General features: G+C 41.3%; 2 protein-coding genes across 4 annotated transcripts in view; both read left to right on the top strand.

Moving 5' to 3' along the window:
• The window catches only part of LOC120020379 (high affinity cAMP-specific 3',5'-cyclic phosphodiesterase 7A-like), a 31,454-nt gene extending 24,374 nt beyond the window's left edge, over positions 1-7,080 (top strand). For both annotated transcript variants that reach the window (XM_038963982.1, XM_038963983.1), the window contains exons 4-13: positions 287-441; positions 549-612; positions 935-1,030; positions 1,191-1,291; positions 1,571-1,702; positions 1,989-2,080; positions 4,218-4,362; positions 4,636-4,732; positions 4,862-4,942; positions 5,239-7,080. In XM_038963982.1, coding sequence (XP_038819910.1) covers positions 287-441; positions 549-612; positions 935-1,030; positions 1,191-1,291; positions 1,571-1,702; positions 1,989-2,080; positions 4,218-4,362; positions 4,636-4,732; positions 4,862-4,942; positions 5,239-5,465 — 1,190 coding nt within the window. In that variant the 3' untranslated portion in view covers positions 5,466-7,080. The remainder of the gene's footprint in view (positions 1-286; positions 442-548; positions 613-934; positions 1,031-1,190; positions 1,292-1,570; positions 1,703-1,988; positions 2,081-4,217; positions 4,363-4,635; positions 4,733-4,861; positions 4,943-5,238) is intronic.
• Positions 7,081-12,937: 5,857 nt separating this feature from the next.
• LOC120020378 (armadillo repeat-containing protein 1-like) lies at positions 12,938-26,128 on the top strand. 2 transcript variants are annotated; one of them, XM_038963980.1, is made up of 8 exons: positions 12,938-13,258; positions 15,884-15,961; positions 16,504-16,703; positions 17,208-17,299; positions 20,201-20,387; positions 22,737-22,853; positions 23,353-23,427; positions 23,703-26,128. In XM_038963980.1, the coding sequence occupies exons 3-8, from the start codon at positions 16,542-16,544 to the stop codon at positions 23,892-23,894; spliced, it is 825 nt and encodes a 274-aa protein (XP_038819908.1). In that variant the 5' UTR covers positions 12,938-13,258; positions 15,884-15,961; positions 16,504-16,541; the 3' UTR covers positions 23,895-26,128. The 2 variants fall into 2 exon arrangements, with proteins under 2 accessions (XP_038819908.1, XP_038819909.1); XM_038963981.1 differs by lacking the exon at positions 15,884-15,961.
• Positions 26,129-26,829: the final 701 nt, after the last annotated feature.

The raw sequence follows: 26,829 nt of genomic DNA, 5'->3' as shown, positions 1-26,829 counted from the left end.
TTTTAGTGTTCAAGACCTCAAAAAGCCAACAGACAAATCCTGGTGTTTGTTTTAACAACATGTGACCTAGCTAGCTAACTGCAACTTGAAAGTAGACTTTATGGAAAAGAAAGAAAATATGGACATCTCCTGAAATCTTCTTGAAAGATAATGCAACAAAGCATGATGTTACTCTTACTTGAAATGGATTCAGTTGTTAGCTATATAAACTTGGCTTAGCTTTAAAAGAGAGTCGGTGCATTTCACCATAGCTAATGTAAATGGTTCTGTACTTATGTTTCCATAGCCCGACCTGAGGCTGCGTGGCCTGTGTCTGCCAGGAATGTCCGAAGGCTGCTGAGCTTTCAGAGGTACCTCCACTCGTCACGGTTCTTTCACGGCATCCCAGCCTCCAACCCTCTAGGCTACATCCTTGACGATGACTTCACAGGTCAAGCCAAGGTCAGTGCCACTGCCAATCTCTCTAGCAACAGTACATCTTTTCTGTAGATGTTAGTGTTGTAGTATCACTGAGTAGGCCTAACTGTATAATATTTCATATGTTTCAGTTAATGCTGCAGAAGGTTGGAAACTGGAACTTTGATATTTTCCTGTTTGACAGACTTACGAACGGTACGGTGTTTTCCTAGGTGATTGTTGCCCTCTGCTGTTTAAGAATAGCAGATGCAATACATGTTGGCTTTATGGCTCACCTTGACACATTGCTCTCCATTCTCTATTTGGAAAATGTTCAGTCATGAAACATAATAGTTTGTATAAATTTGGAGAATGAAATGTGATTTTGTTGTGGATGGCGTTTTGCTAGTCAGACTAATTATATGTGGTTGAAATTCAACTTTAGATTGAAGAGTAAGACTGTGTTCCTTGTCTGTTATTACAGACTAGTGTTATTGTGCATTTGTTAATTCATTGTTTCTGTTCTGCTTTCTGACAGGGAACAGCCTCGTCAACCTGACCTTTCACTTATTCAACACTTATGGGTTAATTGAGCTCTTCCAGTTGGACATGGTTAAACTTAGAAGATTTTTAGGTAAGGAAATAAATACATTTTGAAATGATTAAATGCACCATATTGCATTTGGACATGGATTTATTTAAACCCAATATTGTCTACTTGAATGAAGTGGTGATGCGTAGTTGAAACCATCTGCAAATGAACTGAATAACCAATGTGTTTGTGTTGTTATTAGTCATGATTCAAGAGGACTACCGCTGCCAGAACCCCTACCACAATGCAGTCCACGCTGCAGATGTGACTCAGGCCATGTATTGTTACCTGCAGGAGCCCAAGGTGAGAAAAAATGACATGGTTTACCACTAACAAATTGCTCATCTACACCTGAATTATATACTCTGTAAGAATAAGGGCATAAAGTATATCGATACTCGAAACCCTGTATGTGTTTTTGTGTTTGTTTGTTTTTGTAGAAGGATGTGTAGATTCTGGTAAGACATTTGAGCTTGTATCCTTCAGTAAAATAATATGACTCTACAAGTACACCTGGAGAGGTTTGTTCCAACTGTGACTCTTCGTGAGGAGTCTGATGAGGAGGGTTCTGTGTGTTTGCAGCTTGCTGAGACGCTGACCTCCTGTGATCTCCTGCTGGGTCTGCTGGCTGCTGCCACCCATGATCTGGACCATCCAGGTGTCAACCAGCCTTTCCTCATCAAAACGGACCATTACCTAGCAGCACTGTACAAGGTAAGGCCCTATACTGGAAATAACACAGGGGCTCAATGCTGATGCTTGTGGTGATTAAGCAATTTCCCAAACTGGGGTCAATAAAGTACTACTCTACTCTCTCTCTACTCGTTATTATTTGAGAGTCTGATGGATAAAATGCTGATGTAGTTTTCCATCAAATGTTGAATGACTTTGAAGTACATGTTAATAGCTGGCATCAGACATCAACTAGCCCATGTACAATATATTGACCTCTGTAATGAGTAATACAAGTATTTTTGGGGTTCTGTTTGCCCTTTTGTAGAATAGCTCAGTTTTGGAGAATCACCACTGGAAGTCTGCGGTGGGCCTGCTCCGCGAATCAGACCTGCTGTCCCACCTCCCCACTGAAGACCGGTCAGTTCAGACAGGGCACCTGCTATATTAAATTCTAACTTTATTTGTCCCCTTAGGGGGAGAGAGAGAGACATTTTTGTTTTGTTACTGGATACAGAGAATGAGAGGCCATCCTCTGAATTTAGTTTCCTCAAATCTGGTGTTTTGATGTGTGCCGTGAAAAAAGTTTGATTGGATTAGGATCGCTATGTAATGTGCTTGATTTGGATATATGAGATGCATGTGATTACTGCCAGTGATCAGATCTAGTCTATTTAAAACTACATCTACATCCACTAAGACATTTAGTTTATGTACACTACTGGCAAAAGTTTTAGAACACCTACTCATTCAAGGGTTTTTCTTTATTTGTACTATTTCCTACTTTGTAGAATAATAGTGAAGACATCAAAACTATGAAATAACACATGGAATCATGTAGTAACCAAAAAAGTGTTAAACAAATCAAAATGTATTTATATTTGAGATTCTTCAAATAGCCACCCTTTGCCTTGATGACAGCTTTGCACACTCTTGGCATTCTCTCAACCAGCTTCACCTGGAATGCTTTTCCAACAGTCTTGAAGGAGTTCCCACATATGCTGAGCACTTGTTGTCTGCTTTTCCTTCACTCTGCGGTCCGACTCATCTCAATTTGGTTGAGGTCGGGGCATTTTGAAGGCCAGGTCATCTGATGCAGCACTCCATCTTTTAAAAAATGTATTATTTCCCCTTTATTTAACCAGGAAGGCCAGTTGAAAACAAGTTCTCATTTACAACTGTGACTTGGCCAAGATAGAGCAAAGCAGTGCGACACAAGCAACAGAGTTACACATGGGATAAACAAACGTACAGTCAATAACACATCACTCTCCTTGTTCAAATAGCCCTTACACAGCCTGGAGGTATGTTAGTTCATTGTCCTGTTGAAAAACAAATGATAGTCCCACTAAGCCCAATCCAGATGGGATGGCGTATCGCTGCAGAATGCTGTGGTAGTCATGCTGGTTAAGTGTGCCTTGAATTCTAAATCAATCACAGACAGTGTCACCAGAAAAGCACCATCACACCTCCTCCTCCATGCTTCAAAGTGGGAACCACACATGCGGAGATCATCCGTTCACCCATACCACGTCTCACAAAGACACAGCGGTTGAAACCAAAAATTTGGACTCCAGACCAAGGGACACATTTCCACCGGTCTAATGTCCATTGCTTGTGTTTCTTGGCCCAAGCATGTCTCTTCTTATTATTGGTGTCCTTTTAGTAGTGGTTTCTTTGCAGCAATTTGACCATGAAGTCCTGATTCACACAGTCTCCTTTGAACAGTTGATGTTGATGTGTCTGTTACTTGAACTCTGTGAAGCATTTATTTGTGCTGCAATTTCTGAGTCTGGTAACTAATGAACTTATCCTTTGCAGCAGAGGTAACTCTGGGTCTTCCATTCCTGTGGCGGTCCTCATGAGAGCCAGTTTCATCAAAGCGCTTGATGGTTTTAGAGACTGCACTTGAAGAAACTTTAAAATTCCTTGAAATGTTCCGTATTGACTGACCTGAAAGTAATGATGGACTGTCGTTTCTCTTTGCTTATTTGAGCTGTTCTTACTGTAATATGGACTTCGTCTTTTACCAAATAGGGCTTTCTGTATACCCCCTACCTTGTCACAACACAACTGATTGGCTCAAACGCATTAAGAAGGAAAGACATTCCACAAATTAACTTTTAAGAAGGCACACCTGTTAATTTAAATGCATTCCAGGTGACTACCTCATGAAGCTTGTTGAGAAGAATACCAAGAGTGTACAAAGCTGTCATCAAGGCAAAGGGTGGCTATTTGAAGTATCTCTTTTGATTTGTTTAACACTTTTTTTGGTTACTATGTGTTATTTCATAGTTTTGATGTCTTCACTATTATTCTACAATGTAGAAAATAGTTTAAAAAATAAAGAAAAACCCTTGAATCAGTAGGTGTTCTGGAACTTTTGCCGGTAGTGTAATACTAACTATGGGGTCCCAGATTTAGCTCATTTAAATGTATCTTCAGACTTGTGTAATCACCCATTGCAGTAAAAAAGGCCTTTTCGTTTGTTTATGAAAATAACTGTTTCATTACTGTATATACTAATAAATATTGATTGGATGTTGTTGTCATTTAGATTGAACATGGAGGAGCGGCTTGGATCCCTGATTCTGGCTACAGACATCAGCAGGCAGAATGACTATCTTTCAGAGTTCAGGACACACTTGGACAAGGGAGACCTCTGCCTCACTAACGGAGGACATCGACACTTTATCCTTCAGGTGAGCAAGGTGTTTCCCACCAAACAAAAGCAGCATAAATGACTGTACTATCCATCACCCTTTTGAACTGTTGTGATGTGATTTGTGGCATTAAGAGATCATGTGAATCTCTGAGGGACTGAAGTGTTGCAAAATGTGCAGCTTGAAACAGTAAAAGTGAATCATCCATGTAGTTGAGGCTGATGGAGAGGAAAGAGAGAGACCGAGACAAACTGAGTTATATGTTGTCCTTTTCCTGAGTCTCCACTCTGTTTTCCTCATTGACCTTGTAAGATGGCTCTGAAGTGTGCGGACATTTGCAACCCCTGCCGACCGTGGAAACTCAGCAAACAGTGGAGCGAGAAAGTGACAGAGGAGTTCTTCCACCAAGGTACTATACCCCGAAACTCTGTACTGGGCTAATCCTCTCTGATCTTAATCCAGGTGTTTATTAAGAGTGCACACAAGCGTGACAGTGCGGTTTATATACTAAGTATTAACCAATCCTTCTTTTCATCAGGTGACATTGAGCGGAAACATAATCTTGAAGTAACCCCACTCTGTGACAGGCAATCCAACTCGGTTGCCAATATACAGATTGGTAAGGTTACCCCTCTTAATCTAAGTCTGCATATGATTAAGTATATAATTAATTTATATTTTACTATGATTTAGTGACCTGTCCAGGGGTGTACTTGTACATCAAGCTGCCTCATGCTACAGTCATCCTCCTGGCCGATTCTGGCTCGGATAAGGCTACTGACAATGATTTCAAATGTGCTCCTACTTAATATTTATACATTTGCTTGTGGTTGGGTTTTTCTGCTTCTGACCTTAGCAGCATTGTGTGATTTATTGTCAGAACTTGCTCTGAATGAGAGATGTCTTCTCCTGTAGGCTTTATGGCGTACGTGGTAGAGCCTCTGTTTGTGGAATGGTCACGCTTCTCCAACACACGGCTGTCCCAGACCATGATGAGCCACCTGAGCCTGAACAAGCACGGCTGGAAGGAGGGGAGGGACAAGCAGGAGGTTAGCTCTAGTAGGGCCTCAGAGGAACAGAGGACTCCTCCCACCAAAGACTCAAACTCCAAAGTATTACCTCAGGGAAGCAAAGGGTCATGACATGCCAAGCATGACTGGCGCCCACGGTGAGGTGAGAAAGAGTGAAATGAATCTCCGCATCCGACAGAAACGACATTACCCAGCACTCCCTGCAACTCAGCCACACGCTCCGCATCTAGGTTAACCACTGTTTTTGTTTTTTATGTAATTTAACTTAATTTATTGAATTTGGACCTTTTACTTTAACATAGAGCAATACATATATACCTCATGTTGCTTCTGCTGTATGTATTTTTATTTAATTTTGTACTGTAGTTCTGCTCTGACATCACTAATTTGACACGTCACCCTTTTAACAGAGACCTGAAGGGAATGTTTTCAACAAGACCCTTCTGATTAAAGTGCCATTTGCAAACATTTTGTTAATGTTTTTAAAGTGGGGAAACCTTGTATTCAAAGAGAGAGGTTCATGTTGAATGAATGAGACAAGCTTCTGTGTGTTGCTGCATTTCAGACTAATAGTAATACTTCCTCGTACAAGAAATGTGACGAGCCCACTTCACTGGTGCCTCTGAAGACTGTTTACAAGCGTCTTTTGTGCTGCATTTCACATATTAAACATTGGTTCTGTAAAGAAAAGCTCATACTGTATGTGAATAACCACTCACATGAAGTACTTGTCCTATTGACAACACACTGAACAAACATCTGATTGCAGAACAACACAAATGCCCTGAAAGGACTGTGATGGTCCGTTCGTTGCTCCTTGCACTGTGAACTATAACGGGTTTTATGACCCAATAGTCAGTCAGCTCAGAGACTACTTGTGTGACAAAAGGCCATTGGATGTGGTATGAAATCAATGTATTTCTTTACTGATATGGTGTACAGTGTTGGGGATTTAACCGTAGCCTAATAACAATGTTTTGTAATGGGGAAACGGGGCATGCGTGTGGCCTTAACCATAGAATCTAGATTCTATTTTTTATGGCATTAACATTCTTTCAACACTTGAATAACCACTCTTCCATACTAGTAACAGATGACCTGAGTTGAGGGTATAAACAGCATGACTACTTATTCAAGTTGATATTAGGTGGTCTGCCTCTGGTAGGGCTATGCCATGATCTACAATGTTATTTTAGAGAGTCGAAGCCCTTTCTAGAATGCAAACAGACAACTTTTAAGACTGGCAAAAGATACCTTTAAACTATGCACAAAACTAAGTGACCAAACCAGTTATTTTTTTAATATTTTTTTTTTTTATAAGGTCGATCGTCTTCTCTCAATGCATTGTCCAACTGTTTGCCTCTGGTGTGAAAAGGAAATGACTTGGCATTAGTAGATTGGACAGTGATCCAGTCATAACATAACATTCCATATTTAATTTATTTTTGGTATTGTTTTTTGATTCTGTACACAAGACACGATTGTGTCTCTGGTTGGACTTTCAGTATATCGAATGAAAACCGGTGCTTTTCATATGGCAAAAATGTGTATTTTCTGGTTACTATTGCAAGACTGTTTGATAAAACTGTTTACCATTTTGATGTAAGTCATTTTTGGGTAGGAACTTTTGTGGCAAACTATTTTGTGAAAAGCTTTGACAAATTGATATTTTGATACATGCCAGTTGCAGTTACATTTTCATTAATAAAACAACTTGTCACACTTATGCGTTTGATTTATTTTCCTCTGTCCAGTTTAAAGCCCCAGCCATTCTTTACAGTTCTACAAAGAATGTTCTATTCTCTCTGGGGTTTTGCATAGAGGAGGGATAAATAAGAGTGCAAAGGCATGATTGGGTTTTGATAGTGTCGATTTAGATTTTTTTTATTAAAGATACTGATAAAGGTTTCCCTTTGATCTGTGGTTTTATTGTATCGACATATCACTTTGTAGAGGTCTGCCATTAATACAGATCTAGTAGGCTAGATATCCATCCTCAAAAAGGACTTTAGTTTTTGTCTGACTTTTTCCCATATCTAACTTCTCTTTTTATTTAATTTTATTTGACCTTTATTTAACTAGGCAAGTCAGTTAAGAACAAATTCTTATTTTCAATGATGGCCTAGGAACTGTGAATATATATGAAATGGATGGTTGTAAACAAATATTTTACTACAAAAGTGGTTCAATTGATAGATATACACACAGCATTAGGATATATTAAGCATTTTGGGAATATGGATCATTTTAGGAATATAGACCTGTAAGCACACAGATACAATAGGTGTAAATATCAACTATGAATATTTATGATGAACTTTGCTTTCATTCAATGCTGTATGGTCCTCCCTGACAACAAATGCATACAGTTACACGTGTTGATGTTGTGGCTATTGCAATCAGCTCTAAGGCAAGTGGGCTCAGACACTGAAAACTAAAACAAATTCATTCTAAGGTTCCTCTGGATTGTTACATGTTCAGCCCCTAGTCTTGCAAATGTGTTAGGAGCCCCCATTAGATTTTTCTCTAAATTCAATATGGCTGCTACAATACTGTTAAATGGTTGTTTTAATGTTTTAAATTAGATTTGTTTTGTTGTGTGTACCTGTACTCAATATTTTTGTGTACTTCAACTATGTTAGGAATCCAAAATGGCCACCATATACACTCAAAACATCTTTGTCTAGATATATAAAAAGGCAACAGACTGCTTGGCATGGAAAGTCCAAGCATTTCATGTCACAAGCTTCTTTGAGGATCAATGAGGCAACTGGGAGGCTCCAATGAAAGGAAAAATAATCCAACCCTGGACTCGTGACACTCTCCCTAGCTCTACAATGGCCAGAAACAAAAGCTTTCTTCTGAAACTCGTCAGTCTATTCTTGTTCTGAGAAATGAAGACTATTCCATGCGAGAAATTGCCAAGAAACTGAAGATCTCGTACAACGCTGTGTACTACTCCATTCACAGAACAGTTCAAACTGGCTCTAACCAGAATAGAAAGAAGAGTGGGAGGCCCCGGTGCACAACTGAGCAAGAGAACAAGTACATTAGAGTGTCTAGTTTGAGAAACAGACGCCTCACAAGTCCTCAACTCACAAGTCCTCAAAAAATAGTTTGCTAAATGATTTGTTTCTGGCCTTTTTGAGCCTGTAATCGAACCCACAAATGCTGATGCTCCAGATAGTCAACTAGTCTAAAGAACACTAGTTTTATTGCTTCTTTAATCAGAACAACAGTTTTCATCTGTGCTAACATAATTGCAAAAGGGTTTTCTAATGATCAATTAGCCTTTTAAAATGATAAACTTGGATTAGCTAACACAACGTGTCATTGGAACACAGCAGTGATAGTTGCTGATAACGGGCCTATGTAGATATTCCATAAAAAATCTGCCGTTTCCAGCTTCAATAGTCATTTACAACATTAACAATGTCTACACTGTATTTCTGATCAATTTGATGTTATTTTAATGGACGAAAAATTTGCTTTTCTTTCAAAAACAAGGACATTTCTAAGTGACCCCAAACTTTTGAACGGTAGTGTATATGTGTGTGGGGCTGTGCTATTTCCCTCACAACCAACACTTCTTAGTCATAGTATATGACCTCGCTACACTAACTAACCTCTAAGTAACCTGTTGTCACCCTCACAGGTTCTGTCACTCTCCACATCTCCTGCTGGGTGTGCTCCAGTCTGTAATCAATGCCAACCACCCACAATTAATATTGGCCAAATTATAATCCTACCCGACTTCCAAAGGAATATAAAGAAATACGTAGGACGTGACCTGCAGGACTTTTTGCCACATTCAACATAAAAAACTCCACTCACAGGCCAATAAGGGCTCCCGAGTGGCGCAGTGGTCTGAGGCACTGCATCTCAGTGCAAGAGGCATCACTACAGTCCCTGATTTGAATCCAGGCTGTATCACATCCGGTTTTGATTGCGTGTCCCATAGGGCGGCGCACAATTGGCCCAGCGCCGTCTGTGTTTGGCCGGGTTTGGCCGTCATCATAAATAAGAATTTGTTCTTAACCGACTTGCCTAGTTAAATAAAGGTTACTACACATTAGGCATTGGAAAGATCTAAAAGCAAGTATGTTTGTGACAGCCATTTCATAGAATTTCCTTCACAAACAGACAACCAACCATTCCACAACTGGAGTATCCCCAGCATAATTAAGGCTGTGATAACATTCCAGTTGGTCAATGGGTCTCATTGGCATGCAAGCTGCATCTACTAACTGCCTATACCGAACTATAGAAATGGAAACTGATCACCCCACAGCCCCAATACCCATCCAGTCATACATGAAGGATACTGCCCTTGTTTCTGCAGCTTGCCCAGAATGACCAGTTAGCTGTGCAAGCTGGTCAAACCCCAGAACTACAACCACCCCTGGCTACCCTGATAGGACACACTCCCCACTTGGCACAGATGTCAGTTCAACATCTAGTTTTGATTATATTTGGTTAAGTTGTCAACTAACGTGAATTCAATGTGAAATCAACAAAATATGTCACCATGTCATTGGATGTAGGTTAAAAAAAGACGGAATTCCCATACATTGATTACTTTAAAAAAAATCGAATCAGTTTTCCACGTTGATTCAACGTCATCACATTTAATATTGGGGGATGAAATTCTTTGGAAACAACATTGATTTTATCCGTTTTTTCCCAGTGGGTCATGTCCTGGTCACCTCAAAGACGTTAAATCAGCCTTTCACACTTAGTTTTAGTGGATTAAAAGAGGGCTGTACATATACACTACTAGAGTAGCTGACTGTTGTATTACGGTTGCTTTCCTGTAACTTGGTTACACTACTGTGTACTGATGACTCCTTTCTGCCCCCAGTCCACCTGGTCATGCTGCTGCTCCAGCTACAACTGTTCTGCCTGTGGCTATGGAACCCTGACCTGTTCACTGGACGTGCTACCTTGTCCCGGACCTGCTGTTTTGGAATCTCTCTCTACCGCACCTGCTGTCTCTAACTCTGAATGATCAGCTTTGAAAAGCCAACTGACATTTACTCCTGAGGTGCTGACCTGTTGCACCCTCTACAACCACTGTGATTATTATTATATGACCCTGCTGGTCATCTATGAACGTTTGAACATCTTGGCCATGTTCTGTTATAATCTCCACCCGGCACAGCCAGAAGACGACTGGCCACCCCTCAGAGCCTGGTTCCTCTCTAGGTTTCTTCCTAGGTTCCTGTATTTCTAGGGAGTTTTTCCTAGCCACCGTACTTCTACATCTGCATTGCTTGCTGTTTGGGGTTTTAGGCTGGGTTTCTGTACAGCACTTGTGACATAGGCTGATGTAAAAAGGGCTTTATAAATTACATTTGATTGATTGATTGATACTTGTGTCATGACAGGCTTATTATATTTTGTGCAATTGCCCATTGTTGATATGCTGTAAGTGTGTGAATGAGATTAAAATATGAACACGCATTGAAAAACCAGTTGGCTTTGGTTATTCAAACAAGGGAGGCATGGCCGTGCCATTCCTGGTCCTAGATATACCAAGAGTGTATAGTGTTTTGTACACAATTCTGTAAAAATGCCTCTTGTGTACACAATTCCTACTTACAGATCGTTTACCCGACATCAAATGTTGTTATGGCACCCATGTAGGACTTTTGACGCCATATTCGGTTTGAGGCAAAATATAAAGATAATCTGTGATGCCCCCCTGATTTAATTTCAAGACTAGGGGCTAAGGATACAACATACATCACTAAGCTAAGGATCCTGGGACTAAATACCTCCCTCTGCAACTGGATTCTGGACTTCCTGACGGGCCGCCCCAGGTGGTGAGGGTAGGTAGCAACACATCTGCCACACTGATCCTCAACATTGGAGCCCCTCAGGGGTGCGTGCTCAGTCCCATCCTGTACTCCCTGTTCACTCACAACCTCGTGGCCAGGCACGACTCCAACACCATCATCAAGTTTGTAGACGACACAACAGTGGTAGGGCTGATCACCGACAACGACAAGACAGCCTATAGGGAGGAGGTCGGGTGGTACCAAAATAACAACCTATCCCACAACGTAACCAAGACTAAGGAGATGATTGTGGACTACAGGAAAAGGAGGACCGAGCACCCCCCCCATTCTCATCGACAGGGCTGTAGTGGAGCAGGTTGAGAGCTTCAAGTACCTTGGTGTCCACATCACCAACAAACTAGAATGGTCCAAACACACCAAGACAGTCGTGAAGAGGGCACGACAAAGCCTATTCCCCCTCAGGAAACTAAAAAGATTTGGCATGGGTCCTCAGATCCTCTAAAGGTTCTACAGCTGCAACAGAGAGCATCCTGACTGGTTGCATCACTGCCTGGTACGGCAACTGCTCGGCCTCCGACCGCAAGGCACTACAGAGGGTCAGTACGGCCCAGTACATCACTGGGGCTAAGCTGCCTGCCATCCAGGACCTCTACACCAGGCGGTGTCAGAGGAAGGCCCTAAAATGTGTCAAAGACTACAGCCACCCCAGTTATAGACTGTTCTCTCTACTTCCGCATGGCAAGCGGTACCGGAGCGCCAAGTCTAGGACCAAAAGGCTTCACAACAGCTTTTACCCCCAAGCCATAAGACCCCTGAACAGGTAATCAAATGGCTACCCGGACTATTTGCATTGTGTGTCCCCCCCAACCCTCTTTTACGCTGCTGCTACTCTCTCTTGATCATATCTGCATAGTCACTTTAACTATACATTCATGTACATACTACCTTAATTAGCCCGACTACCCGGTGCCCCCGCACATTGGCTACCCAGACTATCTGCATTGTGTCCCGCCACCCACCAACCCCTCTTTTACGATACTGCTACTCTCTGTTTATCACATATGCATAGTCACTTTAACCATACCTACATGTACATACTACCTCAATTAGCCCGACTAACCGGTGCCTGTATATAGCCTCACTACTGTTATTTATCAGTCTTTTCACTGTTTTTTTTTTTATTTCTTTACTTATTTATTGTTTACCTAATAGCTATTTTTTTACTTAAAAATTGCACTGTTGGTTAGGGCCTGTAAGTAAGCGTTTCACTGTAAGGTCTAGTACACCTGTTGTATTCGGCGCACGTGACAAATAAACTTTGATTTGAACATCCTTTAAGGAACCTTGGACCCCCCCCAAAAAAATCGCTGTCTGAGCCCACTTGTTTTCCTTGAGCCGATTACAATAGTCACAACATTAAAAAACGTGTAACTGTATGCATTTTTGTCAGGCAGCACCATACAGTACTGAATGAGAGCATATAGATGTATCATGTGACTGACTGATCTACAAATAAAAATTAGTAGCTATTTATAATGGAAGGTGATTCGCAGATTAGTCCATCGGAAGTCGGCTGCACTATCCGCTTCCAACAAGCCCAACATCTGACGTCAAGCACAGGGCGTCGGCTTTTTCACTTCAAGAACAATGCAGCTGAATGGCATGTCGCCTCCAACCGCCAATCAGAGACGTTTATAGTGGAGAGTGGCCGCTTCGACAACACGTCAACAAAGGCAAAATACCGTAAAAATGTATATATCTTTAAACAAAATATGAAAACAAAAATGTACTTTTTGGTCTTCATTTAAAGTTAACAGTGTGGTTAATGTTAGCTCTAAAATCAGATTTTAAGAAGATACATTTAAAAAAAATAGGCACGGTTTATGACTGTGTGGTTGCGTTAACTACTGACGACCCTGCTCACCAAGGAAAAAAGGTCCTGTTTGTGGCTTGCCGAATACCAGATTTTTGTAATGGAATAACATGTACAAAAAAATAAGCTTTTGGCTACATGTGTTATTTCACCCGTCGGATTTGCTTCATGCTGTCTTTCTCGGGCGCTGTGTGCACATTGTGCTGGTCGGAAGAGCCATTTATTTGAAGGTATGCGGCTGTTTTGCTAGAAAATGTTAGCTAGCTGGCAATGCTAACTAGAGATGTTCGCTGTGTTCAATGATTTGAGCCCTTGTTTTGCTAAATACTGTTGGAATTGCATGCAGAACAATGGTGAATAATCTTGCAAGCTTGGTAACAATTAAGTTACACTCAGCCAATAGTTAACAGTATCTAGGTAACTAAATGTACTAACGTTAGCTAGATATATTTTCCACAATAATATGTTATAAATACACTCGCCTGTCCTCAACACGTAGCTAGCCCTAAGACTCATTGGACGAAGGCGTCTTCTGTGCGGGGGGAATTTTGTTAGAAGCACCGATGCTCAATCTTAACATTTATTATTAGGAACGATCTTTCATATCAGCGAGAAATTATTTTCAAATGGGTTAGTGTTCACACACGGCCATATCTCTGTTACAGTGCTTGTTTATATAAGAGGGTGTTAATGAACTCGTCAAGTGTAGCGGATGGGAAGTTTAATCAGATGGAGGCATCTAGTTGTATGGATCTGTGCAAAACTGCTACGTAAGTGTTTTTGTTTTTAAATACGGGCCATATGTTTAGAATGTTGTACCCAAGCAATGATTATTGACGTTTTCTAAACGTTAAAACATAACTTCGGGATTGTAATTCACATAAGGTAGTCGGGGGCGAAACTAATGGCAGACCCGTGCGAGAGGCAGGTTGAGGTTTCCAGGGTTAGAGTAGTGCAGAAGTTGTCATATGCTGAGAAAGTAGACGATGGGTCAAGGTGGAGGGATCCTGAGAGGAGTGGTGAGTAGTAGATCTGTACTAGTACAGAGGGATAAACCAACAAGTGATATATTTCAGTAAGATTGGAATTTTGGCATTTATAGTAATAGTTATCAACTGCACAGCAGGGATGGAACGTAAGTCGCAGAAAATAGAGGTTGTGGTGGCAGCTGCAGAGAGGTATTTGGGTATGCGAGACTTAAAATCAGAAGAGTTACAGGGTGTGTTAAGTGGTGGTGTCCCATCCTTTCAGGCTGTTGGCCTGAAGTAGGACTAAATACATTTAAATAGCATAGTATGGTATTTATACATTTTTTTTGTGAGTGTAGTGTTAGATGGTAGGGTATTTGTTGTATTTTTTTTTCTTTTGAGAGAAAAAATTAAGCAAAGAAAATATAGTAGGTGGCAGTAATGCAACATTTATTGGAAGCCGTTAAACCTCATCGAAGAAGGAGAACTAATGGCTGAAAGCTGTAGGGAGAATGTAGAATGCCACCTAGTTGTCGAGGGCTAGGTAGATAGCTAGCTACCAAGAGCTCTTCTTGTCTAACTTTGATCCTGGCAGTAACAGTTAACATAGGTATAGTGCCTTCAGAAATTATTTACACCCCTTGATTTTTTTCCAGATTTTGTTATTACAAATTTGGAATAAACTTGATTTCATTTTTTTTGTCAATGATCTACACAAAATACTCTAAGTGGAAGAAAAATTCAGATTTTTTTATTTTTATTATTAATGGAAAATAAAACACTAATATATCTTATTCAACCCCCTGAGTTAGAATCACCTTTGGCAGCGATTACAACTGTGTCTTTCTGGGTAACGTTAAGTCTTTAAGACCACGACCTGGATTGTACAATATTTGCTCATTATTCTTTTTTTTTAATTCTTCAAGCTCTGTTAAGTTGGTTGTTCATCATTGATAGACACCCATGTTTAAGTCTTGACATAGGTTTTCAAGCTGATTTAAGTCAAAACTGTAACTAGGCCACTTAGGAACATTCAATGTCATCTTGGTAAGGAACTCCAGTGTATATTTGGCATTGTTTTAGGTAATTGTCCTGCTGAAAGGTGAATTTGTCTCCCAGTTTCTGTTGGAAAGCAGACTTAACCAAGTTCGTCACTTTTTATCCTAAAAAACTCCCTAGTCCTTGCTGATGACAAGTGTAACTGATGTGAAATGGCTAGCTAGTTAGCGGGTACGCGCTAATAGCGTTTCAATCGGTTACGTCACTTGCTCTGAGACTTGAAGTAGGGTTTCCCCTTGCTCTGCAATAGCCGCGGCTTTTGTGGAGCGATGGGTAACGACGCTTCGTGGGTGACTGTTGTTGTGTGCAGAGGGTTCCTGGTTCGCGCCCGTGTCGGGGCGAGGGGACGGTCTAAAGTTATACTGTTACACAAGCATGCCCAACATGATGCAGCCACCACCATGCTTGAAAATATTTTAGTGATACAATCAGTGATATGTTGTGCTAGATTTGCCCCGCTTTTGTATTCCAAACAAAAAGTACATTTCTTTGCCACATTATTAGCAGTTTTATTTTAGTGCCTTATTGCAAACAGGATGCATGTTTTGGAATATTTTTTTATGTACAGGCTTTATTCTTTTCACTCTGTCATTCATGTTAGTATTGTGGAATGTTGTTGATCCATCCACAGTAATCTCCTATCACATCCATTAAACTCTGTTTTAAATCCCTGAATGATTTCATTCCTCCATCAACTGAGTTAAGAAGGGCGGCAGTATTTTTTTGGTTTCTTGTGACTGGGTGTATTAATACACCATCCAAAGTGTAATTAATAACTGCACCATGCTCAAAGGAATGTCTGCTTTTTTTCCCCCCATCTACCAATAGGTGCCCTTTGCAAATCATTGGAAAATCTCCCTGTTCTTTGGTTGAATCTGTGCTTGAAATTCACTTCTCGGCTTACAGGTAATTGTATGTCTTAGGTACAGAGATGGGGGTAGTCATAAAAAATTAAATAATGTTAAACACTGTTATTGCATACAGAGTCGGTCCATGAAACGTATTATGTAACTTGTGAAGCACATTTTTTCTCCTGAATTTATTTAGGCTTGCCATAACAGAAGGGTTGAATACTTATTGACTCAAGAAATGTCAGCTTTTAATTTGTAAACATTTCTAAAAACATAATTCCACTGTGACATTATGGGGTATTGTGTGTAGATCAGTGACACTAAATCTCAAGTTAAGCCATTACAAATTCAGGCTGTAACACAACAAAATGTGAAAAAAGTCAAGGGGTGAGAATACTTTCTGAAGACACTGTATGTCTACTAAACACACATTATTTATATTGCAGTAAGTCATACGCTGTTGTTCTGGGGAATGTAGCTATCTAGCTCCATACTAGGGTTACAGTAGCTGGAGTATTGCGTTAGCTAAGACATTTAACAGCAGCAGATGACATGTTTCCTAATGTCAGCCCCTCCATCTCTTCTCCTCTCCCTCAGTCGATTCAGTCTTGTATGGGTCTGTAAGAGGCAGCATCATGAGTGGGGAGCCAGACGCTTTGGCTGTGGTGAACCAGCTGAGGGATCTTGCTGCAGATCCCATGAACAGAAGAGCCATCGTTCAGGACCAAGGTTGCTTACCGGGACTCATCCTTTTTCTGGACCACCCCAACCCCCAGGTTGTCTACTCAGCACTCCTGGTAAGGCCCCAAGTAGCGGATGCATTGCGTTCTAAAAGTGTCTGCATACATACGTTTGGTTTGCTACTAGCAGATCTCGGCTAGGCATACTCCCTAAAGACTTTCGCTTGAATAACAAGAGAAAAGCTGCAATATTACTGTCCCTCTTGAGCCACCGTTGCAGCAACACAGTAACACTTCCTCAAAATAGTCTGAAGTAATATGAGATCAAGAAATCTATCATTAACTTTGACATTTTTGCCAGGTAGGTCTTAGTCGTGCAATTTTACATCTAGCTAAACTATTTGGTGCAGTACTTCTCGTGAAAAAAATGTGCCTGAAAAAGTAGTAGTGCACTGCAGACAGTCGGGCCGAGCTGGTCAATGACCTGGTTACTGAAGTGACTTGTCTGTTTCTAATCTTAATTCAAATACCATGCTCCTTAACCTTGGATGTGGAAATGTAATTTTGCTGTGGGATGAATGCATTTCTTATGTTCCTAAATTGTGATTGTGTCTCCTTCAGGCTGTGCGCTACCTCGCAGAATGCCATCAAAACAAGGAGAAAATGAGAGGAGAGCTTGGGATGATATTAAGTCTTCAGAATGTCATGCAAAAGTGAGTATATGGCCCTTGTGGAAGCCCAAATCATGATGGTCTTGTCTCACTCATCTTCTCTGTTGATATCATTATCAAATAGAAAATATGTTTAATTATTTGCAAATGTTTCTTTGCATCTCTTCTTTTTCCGTGTGAGACGCACAGTTGCAAAATGCAACAGGTCCTAAACTCATGTCAAACATTACGTAGTTCATCTCCTTAGACCCAGATGTTTCTCTAAGTAGCATTTTGTGTGTGTTCTGTCTTCTCATAGTGAGTATGCATAAAATAAATAGAGAAACAAACATTCTGAGTAAGAGCTACAGGTATTTTTGTTGCAAAAACGCATTTGCAATTTTGCTTGGGTCTCACAGTTAAAGGCCCAGTGCAGTCTGTGTTTTATATGCTGAACAAAAATATGAATGAAACATGCAAAATTTCACAGTTACAGATCATTTAAGGAACTCAGTCAATTGAAATAAATAAATTAGGCCCTAATCTATGGATTTCACATGACTGGGAATACAGATATGCATCTGTTGGTCACAGATGCCTTAAAAAAAAGGTAAGGGAGTGTATCAGAAAACCAGTTCGTATCTGGTGTGACCACCATTTGCCTCATGCAGTGTGAGACATCTCCTTCACATAGAGTTGATCAGGTCGTTGATTGTGGAATGTTGTCCCAATCTTCAATGGCTGTGAGAAATTGCTGGATATTGGCCGGGAACTGGAACCCGCTGTCGTACACATCAATCCAGAGCATCCCAAACATGCTCAATGGGTGACATGTCTGGTGAGTATGGAAGAACTGGGACATTTTCAGCTTTCAGGAATTGTTTACAGATCAAATTGCCATCGATAAAATGCAATTGTGTTCGTTATCCATAGCTTATGCCTGCCCATACCATAACCCCACTGCCACCATGGGGCACTCTGTTCACAATGTTAACATCAGCAAACCGCTCGCCTACACGACGGCATCTGCCATCTGCCCGGTAATCCAGCCACCTGCGAGGTGTGGCATATCAAGAAGCTGATTAAACAGCGTGATCATTACACAGGTGCACCTTGTGATGGGGATAATAAAAGGCCACTCTAAAATGTGCAGTTTTGTCACACAACCGTCTCAAGTTGAGGGAGCGTGCAATTGGCATGCTGATTGCAGAAACGTCCAACAGAGCTGTTGCCAGAGAATTGAATGTTAATTTCTTGACCATAAACCGCCTTTATGGGTTTAAAGATTAACTTCTTGTGAATCCAACCACGGTGTCAGATTTAAAAAATGCTTTACGGCGAAAGCATACCGTACGATTATTTGAGAACATAGCCCACTAGACAAATCATTACAAACAGTAACCAGCCAAGTAGAACAGTTACACAAGTCAGAAATAGAGATACAATTAATCCCTTACCTTTGATGATCTTCATATGGTTGCACTCAGCAGACATTCATTTACTCAATAAATGTTCCTTTTGTTCGATAGTCTCTTTATATCCAAAAACCTCCGTTTTGTTCGCGTTTTCTTCAGTAATCCACAGGCTCAAACAGTCAAAACAGGAAGACAAAAAAAATCAACATTGTATCCGTAAAGTTCATAGAAACATGTCAAGCGATGTTTATATTCAATCCTCAGGTTGTTTTTAGCCTAAATAATCGATCATATTTCAACCGGACAATAACGTCGTCAATTTAAAAGGTGACACTTTAGGGTCCACTCATTCAGACTGCTCTTACTTCCTCATTTTTCAGAATACAAGCCTGAAACAATTTCTAAAGACTGTTGACATCTAGTGGAAGGCATAGACACTGCAATTTGAGTCCTAAGTCAATGGATACTGTAATGGCATTGAATAGAAAACTACAAAACCAACAAAAAAAAATACTTCCCTAATGGATTTTTCTCAGGTCTTCACCTGCCAAATCAGTTCTGTTACACTCAGACACTATTTTAACAGTTTTGGAAACTTTAGAGTGTTTTCTATCCAAATCTACCAGTTATATGCATATCATATCTTCTGGGCCCGAGAAGCAGGCAGTTTAATTTGGGCATGCATTTCATCCAAAATTCTGAATGCTGCCCCCTACCCTAGAGAAGTTAAATGAGTTCGCTGAAGTTTGCAATTGTTTCAATTGACTATCATAACTTGCTGTAATGTTCACTCAGTGTACAAAACATTAGGAACACCTTCCTAATATTGAGTGGCACCACCTTTTGCCCTCAGAACAGCCTCAATTCGTCAGAGCATGGACTCTACAAGGTGTCGAAATCGTTCCACAGGGATGCTGGCCCATGTTGATTCCAAGGCTTCCCACAGTTGTCAAGTTGGCTGGATGTCCTTTTGGTGGTGGACCATTCTTGATACACACAGGAAACTGTTGAGCATGGAAAAACCCAGCAGCGTTGCAATTCTTGACACACTCAAACTGGTGCGCCTGGCACCTACTACCATACCGTGTTCAAAGGCACAATCTATGTCTCAATTGTCTGAAGGTTTAAACATTTTAAAACTTGCAGGTTCCTTCTGACAATGCAAAAACAATAAGAAATAAAAAAAGATAAAAATACCAACAAAGTAAATGGCTCAGTAGAATAAAATAAACATTTTAGCATAAGTATAATACAGGAATAACATGTTTATATCAATAACAGCTATGTTTTTAGTTTTCCCCACTCAGACCACTCCCAGACAGTCCTAGGAAAAGTGTTACTTAAATCACTTCTATGCAGAGAGCAATTTATTTTGAATATGTTTGTCTTTATTTATTTTTTTATAAAAACATTCACAGTAAAGTACTTAATTGTTACCCAGAAATTAGTTGATATTGAGATAAAAACGGCTGCATTGGGCCTTTAAGAGCCAGTACGTTAACACTATTTTGAGATGATGACTAAAATCTTCCATCTCTTTCCCCCTTAGGACAACCACCCCGGGAGAGACCAAACTGCTGGCCTCAGAAATCTATGAACTCCTCCAGGCCTCTAACAGTGAGGATGCAGACAAGCCAGAGGAGCCCTTCTGCAGACGCAAGTCCCAGTTCTTCCTGGGCTCCACCAACAAGCAGGCCAAAACAGTGGTCCTCCACATAGATGGCCTGGATGACTCTGTGAGTGCCCATATACTGATCAATAAGTATATTGATAAGGAGACGGCTGTTATGAGAATTATGTTCTCAATGTACATAACCCAATTTAATTATATTACTCAGTCTGCAAACCAGAATTTGTAAGATCCTGGTCGAATGAAACAGACGGAGGCCCAGCTAAAATAGTCAAAAAGGTTTATTCACGGGAACGTTCTGGCGTGCACAGTACAAAGACCTTCATTTTATAGTGACACACATACTTCCACACACAACATCAGGTATCTACCCAGCCGACAGAGATTAGGGGAGCCCGTGAGAATAGCTTCTTTCCGCCCTCCCCCAAGATAGGGAGAGACCTGGGAAGTTCTCAGTGCCCCAGCCAAGGTCGGCACCGAATCTGGCTCAGACAGTCTGTTATCAAGATACTAGACATATTGTCACCAAAACATTAATTCTGACTAAGAACTACACTCCAGGATATACACTGCTCAAAAAAATAAAGGGAACACTTAAACAACACAATGTAACTCCAAGTCAATCACACTTCTGTGAAATCAAACTGTCCACTTAGGAAGCAACACTGATTGACAATAAATTTCACATGCTGTTGTGCAAATGGAATAGACAAAAGGTGGAAATTATAGGCAATTAGCAAGACACCCCCAAAAAAGGAGTGATTCTGCAGGTGGTGATCACAGACCACTTCTCAGTTCCTATGCTTCCTGGCTGATGTTTTGGTCACTTTTGAATGCTGGCGGTGCTCTCACTCTAGTGGTAGCATGAGACGGAGTCTACAACCCACACAAGTGGCTCAGGTAGTGCAGTTCATCCAGGATGGCACATCAATGCGAGCTGTGGCAAAAAGGTTTGCTGTGTCTGTCAGCGTAGTGTCCAGAGCATGGAGGTGCTACCAGGAGACAGGCCAGTACATCAGGAGACGTGGAGGAGGCCGTAGGAGGGCAACAACCCAGCAGCAGGACCGCTACCTCCGCCTTTGTGCAAGGAGGTGCACTGCCAGCGCCCTGCAAAATGACCTCCAGCAGGCCACAAATGTGCATGTGTCTGCTCAAACGGTCAGAAACAGACTCCATGAGGGTGGTATGAGGGCCCGACGTCCACAGGTGGGGGTTGTGCTTACAGCCCAACACCGTGCAGGACGTTTGGCATTTGCCAGAGAACACCAAGATTGGCAAATTCGCCACTGGCGCCCTGTGCTCTTCACAGATGAAAGCAGGTTCACACTGAGCACATGAGCACATGTGACAGACGTGACAGAGTCTGGAGACGCCGTGGAGAACGTTCTGCTGCCTGCAACATCCTCCAGCATGACCGGTTTGGCGATGGGTCAGTCATGGTGTGGGGTGGCATTTCTTTGTGGGGCCGCACAGCCCTCCATGTGCTCGCCAGAGGTAGCCTGACTGCCAATAGGTACCGAGATGAGATCCTCAGACCGCTTGTGAGACCATATGCTGACACATGCACATTTGTGGCCTGCTGGAGGTCATTTTGCAGGGCTCTGGCAGTGCACCTCCTTGCACAAAGGCGGAGGTAGCGGTCCTGCTGCTGGGTTGTTGCCCTCCTACGGCCTCCTCCACGTCTCCTGATGTACTGGCCTGTCTCCTGGTAGCGCCTCCATGCTCTGGACACTACGCTGACAGACACAGCAAACCTTTTTGCCACAGCTCGCATTGATGTGCCATCCTGGATGAACTGCACTACCTGAGCCACTTGTGTGGGTTGTAGACTCCGTCTCATGCTACCACTAGAGTGAAAGCACCGCCAGCATTCAAAAGTGACCAAAACATCAGCCAGGAAGCATAGGAACTGAGAAGTGGTCTGTGATCACCACCTGCAGAATCACTCCTTTTTTGGGGGTGTCTTGCTAATTGCCTATAATTTCCACCCTTTGTCTATTCCATTTGCACAACAGCATGTGAAATTTATTGTCAATCAGTGTTGCTTCCTAAGTGGACAGTTTGATTTCACAGAAGTGTGATTGACTTGGAGTTACATTGTGTTGTTTAAGTGTTCCCTTTATTTTTTTGAGCAGTGTATTATTCTACTGACTAAAACCACACACAGCATTAAAATAATCTAATGATTCTAATCAATTTCATACAATCATATGGTTTCAGAGTTATGGTTTCAGAGTGTAATATTCTAATCATTTATTAAAATATATCCCATTATCAACGGCACACCATGCTAGCTCCAGTAACTTCTTTACTAAGATAAACCTGATATGTTACACAAAGAATGATGGGTTCTGTAATACATTATGCTATAGTTATTAGATAAGGTGACAGTTCTGGTAGTCCACTACCTGATGTAAGCTGAGTTTATACAGTTATTCCCATTCATCTCCTCCAGAGCCGGAGGAGCCTTTGTGAAGAGGCCCTGTTGAAGATTCGAGGTGTCATCAGCTTCACATTCCAGATGGCCGTTAAGAGATGCATCATCAGAATCCGCTCAGACTTGAAGGCAGAGGTTAGTCACATTCTGTCTGTCCTATTACATTATATTCTGGGGAGGAGATGGAGGAGGGCAGAGGTGAGTCTAATCTCGGCAACCCAGAACCAATATCTTGCAGCTGCTTGATTAGGTAGGGGGAGATATGAGATATAACACTGAGTGTCAGAACCTGGATGGATCCTCTTTGGTAGCTCAACCCAACTCTCTCTGCAAGTCTCGGGCAAGTGTATGGGGCAAAAGTCCCCTCTCCTTCCCAAAGTTGAAAGATGCCAGGTGTAGGTGCACACCCTGAGAAATCTTGATTTATCCAAATAACCAGCCTTGAAAAATCTGCACACTGGAAGAATTGTTCCTCATTATTCATCAAATCCCAGAGTCCTTGGACAAATGTTAAACGTATGTCCACAAGAGATTTAAGGTGAGTTAAACCACCTGCGGCCCTGTAACACACGCTGAGGAGGGAATCATGGCTGATGTGTGTCGTTGTTAAATCAAATATCTGGTTCCTCTGTAGGCTCTGGGTTCTGCCATCGCATCAACTGAAGTAATGAAAGCTCAACAGGTGGTCAGGGGAGAGGATGGAAATGAGGTTTGTCTTTCTGAATTAATTTCCAGTTTTATGTTTCTGTTGTCTTAACAGAGCCTTGGTTGAATCTGTTATTTTCTAGTCTGTCAATTTGATTCCCAGAGAAGGTCTTTACAAATATTAAGGAATGATCTTTTCTCAAGGACAAAGCTTACAAAAAGAAGTTTGGTATCTAATCAGAATCTAAATTCAAATACCATGGTCCTTGACCTTTTATGCCAGGAATATCATCTATCTTGTAGTGCACATTGAATTGAGCTCTTCCTTTTGCTGTATAGGTAATCATCCCATTCCCAGAGGATGGTTCTGTAGCAGTGGAGCAGAATGTGGATCTTCCAGACTATCTTCCAGAGGAGGAGAGCCCATCCCAGGAGCCAGACAAGGCTGTGACCCGCGTGGGCACAGGGCAGGACGGAGCAGGCTGGCTAGGCACTGCTGCTAACTTTCTGTCCCGCTCTTTCTACTGGTGACTCCCAGACCACTTACACCTCTTCAGACAGAATCAGGCTCCCAGCTGTCAAAGAGCTGGACTGCCAAAGGCAATGTGTAACAACAAATGATTCCAACGGTATGCAGTACACACATGCACGCACCCACAATCTTACACACACTCCCACCTGGCACCATACAGAATCACCAAGCCATTGAGGGAGAGGACCGGCTTCCGGAATGGATTCTTATTTCTTATCTTTTGGGTTTTGATTGAGAGCTAGACTATTCTTTCTGCAAATGTAAATGGGGCCATGTATTTGAAAACCAAAATGTCTTATTGTGAGGAGCTTTATTGTGGCAACATTAATAGGACTTGATCCATCAGAAACGTTGCCACAAAATGAAGTTCCTGTAGTTAGAATGATTTGAAGGATCTGAAATCATTATGGGTCTTTTTGACCGATCTTTGAACAATAACAGACCTCCCCTCTTTTCTCAATGGGTATTGTAGAATATGCAGTAATCAGCATGTGTCCAGTTATCGTGCCTTTCGTTTCATTCTGTTTACATGGATACCCTTGCATGACTGACTGTCTGCTTTAGTTCTGAAGCCTGTAAGGCTCCTTACTTTAATATACCAAAGGTTACTGATGCAGACACTGTATCAACTCGTGTGGGTACTCTTTAAATTCCAATGCCAACTTAAATCATTCATGAAATATATGTGGAGGATTATGAGCAATGTTTAAAGGACTGTGTGGCTGGTTGGAGAAGAGATGTTTTATCTACAGTAAAAGCATGAATATTTTGCACAGTCTGAACACTGTGGTATTCTCGAACAATATGCTGGCATGCTTTATTAGCTTGGTTTATGTTGAGTATTACTCATTACAGAACAATATTAGGATATATTTCCTAAGGAAGAGCATTGTTCCTCTTTAAGGTACAGCCTCTGACATTTTTTGGGAACAACATTCCTTTCCCCAATGTCTTGTATGATTTAGCGCATAGTTAAAAAGAATACAAGGCTAAACATTGTCTTTGAGAGATTGACTACATAAACATTAATGGTTGAGCATTTGACCAAATTACGCAAGATTTTAGTTCTGGGCATACTGAGATTAGGCTAAACCTAACATTATTTTTCTCTAAATATATGTAGATGGAAATACACAGTGTTAGATTTGAATTGGAAATGGATTGGCCAGCAGTGTCCTTAAACCTGTGGTTAAAAGGAGCTCATGTGGGTGCTGCTTTCTGTCAGGGTCAGCTGTAAGTGTTGAACAGTGAATGTTTTGGATTGTTCGGTCAATATAATGGATCACTTGCCATTGCCCAGCCTCTGAAATGGTTATGTTATCAGTGCATGTTACAGTGTATGAATGGGAAATGTTTTTGCTGAGCTTATTACTGTTCAAAGTAAATCTCCACATGAGAAGTCTTCAGTTTGGACCACCTATAGTACAGATGACAATCCCTTTTTAAAGTTCACCCACTGCCTCAAGGAAAAGTTCAGTTTCTGCCAAGTGTTTCTTGAAAGTGTCATTTTCTGTCTCTGGAGGGAGAAAATAATTGTATAGAATTGTCTAGAAATGTACTGTTGTCTTCTCCTTGTATGTGTTGCTTGCGTTAACATGTCCTATAGACTCTCCCACCTCGTACAATCACACCTGACTAGATTGTGACCGTCATGCCAGGGCAGAATGCATCCTATTTGCAAATACTGTATAGTTGTTCACACTCAATCAATGTGCATTGTTTACCAACAAAGTCATTCACTAGAAATATGTTAATATCTTTGTCTTGTTATTGACTCGCTCTTTCCCCCCAGAAACCATTTATTAGATCAACTAACATTAATCAGGTCAGCCTTTTTGTTTGCCGGCTTTATTCGACTCAGGTGAAATTTCTATCATATAATCCACGGTCTAATCACTCGCTTAACCCCCAAAGATGAAATATTTACAACCTATTTATGTTTGTTGTTTCTTTCCACCGATAATGTATGAACGCCAATCACAGAGGAATGTTCTGTGTGTATGTATGCACATCACGGAGATGTTTGCTGCCTGTCAGTTTGTCTGTAGTGTTATGGGCCATTGTGAGTGAGCTGTATGTTCCTAAGAGTTATATAAAAGAATATTAAAAAACAATGTTATTATATGAAATGTCCAATTGTTCATTTTATGGATGCTGATGGGATAGGGTACTGCCTTGAATGGAGGACATGACAGTTTGTTCAACATGACAATTAAAAATGTACACAATATAACATGGTTTGGTTTCAATGAATGAATGAATTTCCCTTTTACTGACAACTGATGTCTTTTACACATTACTGAGAAGTGTCTGACTGTTTCACTTTCTTTCCCACTTGCTTGACTTCCCTCTGTATGATTTGCTTGTGTTTCTCTTCACTTTTTGGGGAATTCAAACAGAATGTTGTTCCCCTGGGACATTACTAAAGGGCCTTGTCTTTGAGCTCCTTCCCATAATGCATGCTTGTCTCACTATTACTTTGGACCCAATAGGCTTGGAAAATGTCCAACCTCCCACATTTGAAACCAGTGGGGCCCTGTAGAGGAGAACAGGATGAGAATTATGCTAAGAGCCTCATTTATGGGTTTAGGCTACGGTTCTTTCCACAGACTTATCTTTGCTGCAATCCCAGCTCTTGTGACCTGCTCAACTGCCTGGAAGATAAATGTGTTAACGTGCACTCCCAGACAGCTATGTCCATACATCATCAAGTCTAGGTTTAGTATTACCACAGGTTTGGCATATTATTGAAGTAGAGGTGAAAACAGGACAGCCACAAGACAGACAGAAAAGAGCAGTGCTGCCGTTGTCATATGGCAGACTGTGACTGACTGACAATCCCAATGAAAATGCAGAGGAAGCAAAGCCCCATGTGACCTCAGCAGAGAAGTATCAATGGAATTCCCTTTGGGAATCTGCCCGCTATCATCAACA

This window comes from Salvelinus namaycush, chromosome 25, assembly GCF_016432855.1.
Source record: "Salvelinus namaycush isolate Seneca chromosome 25, SaNama_1.0, whole genome shotgun sequence".
In the NCBI taxonomy this organism is placed as follows: domain Eukaryota; kingdom Metazoa; phylum Chordata; class Actinopteri; order Salmoniformes; family Salmonidae; genus Salvelinus; species Salvelinus namaycush.
The sequence above is the reverse complement of the archived record's forward strand: the minus strand, read 5'-3'. Positions and strand labels throughout refer to the sequence as shown.

Excerpts from the sequence above, each read along its gene's own strand:
- LOC120020378 (XM_038963981.1), top strand. The coding sequence starts at position 16,542 with ATGAGTGGGGAGCCAGACGCTTTGGCTGTGGTGAACCAGCTGAGGGAT. Across the intron at positions 17,300-20,200 it reads CTTCAGAATGTCATGCAAAA|GACAACCACCCCGGGAGAGA; the intron begins GTGAGTATATGG and ends TTTCCCCCTTAG. Across the intron at positions 23,428-23,702 it reads GGGGAGAGGATGGAAATGAG|GTAATCATCCCATTCCCAGA; the intron begins GTTTGTCTTTCT and ends TTTGCTGTATAG.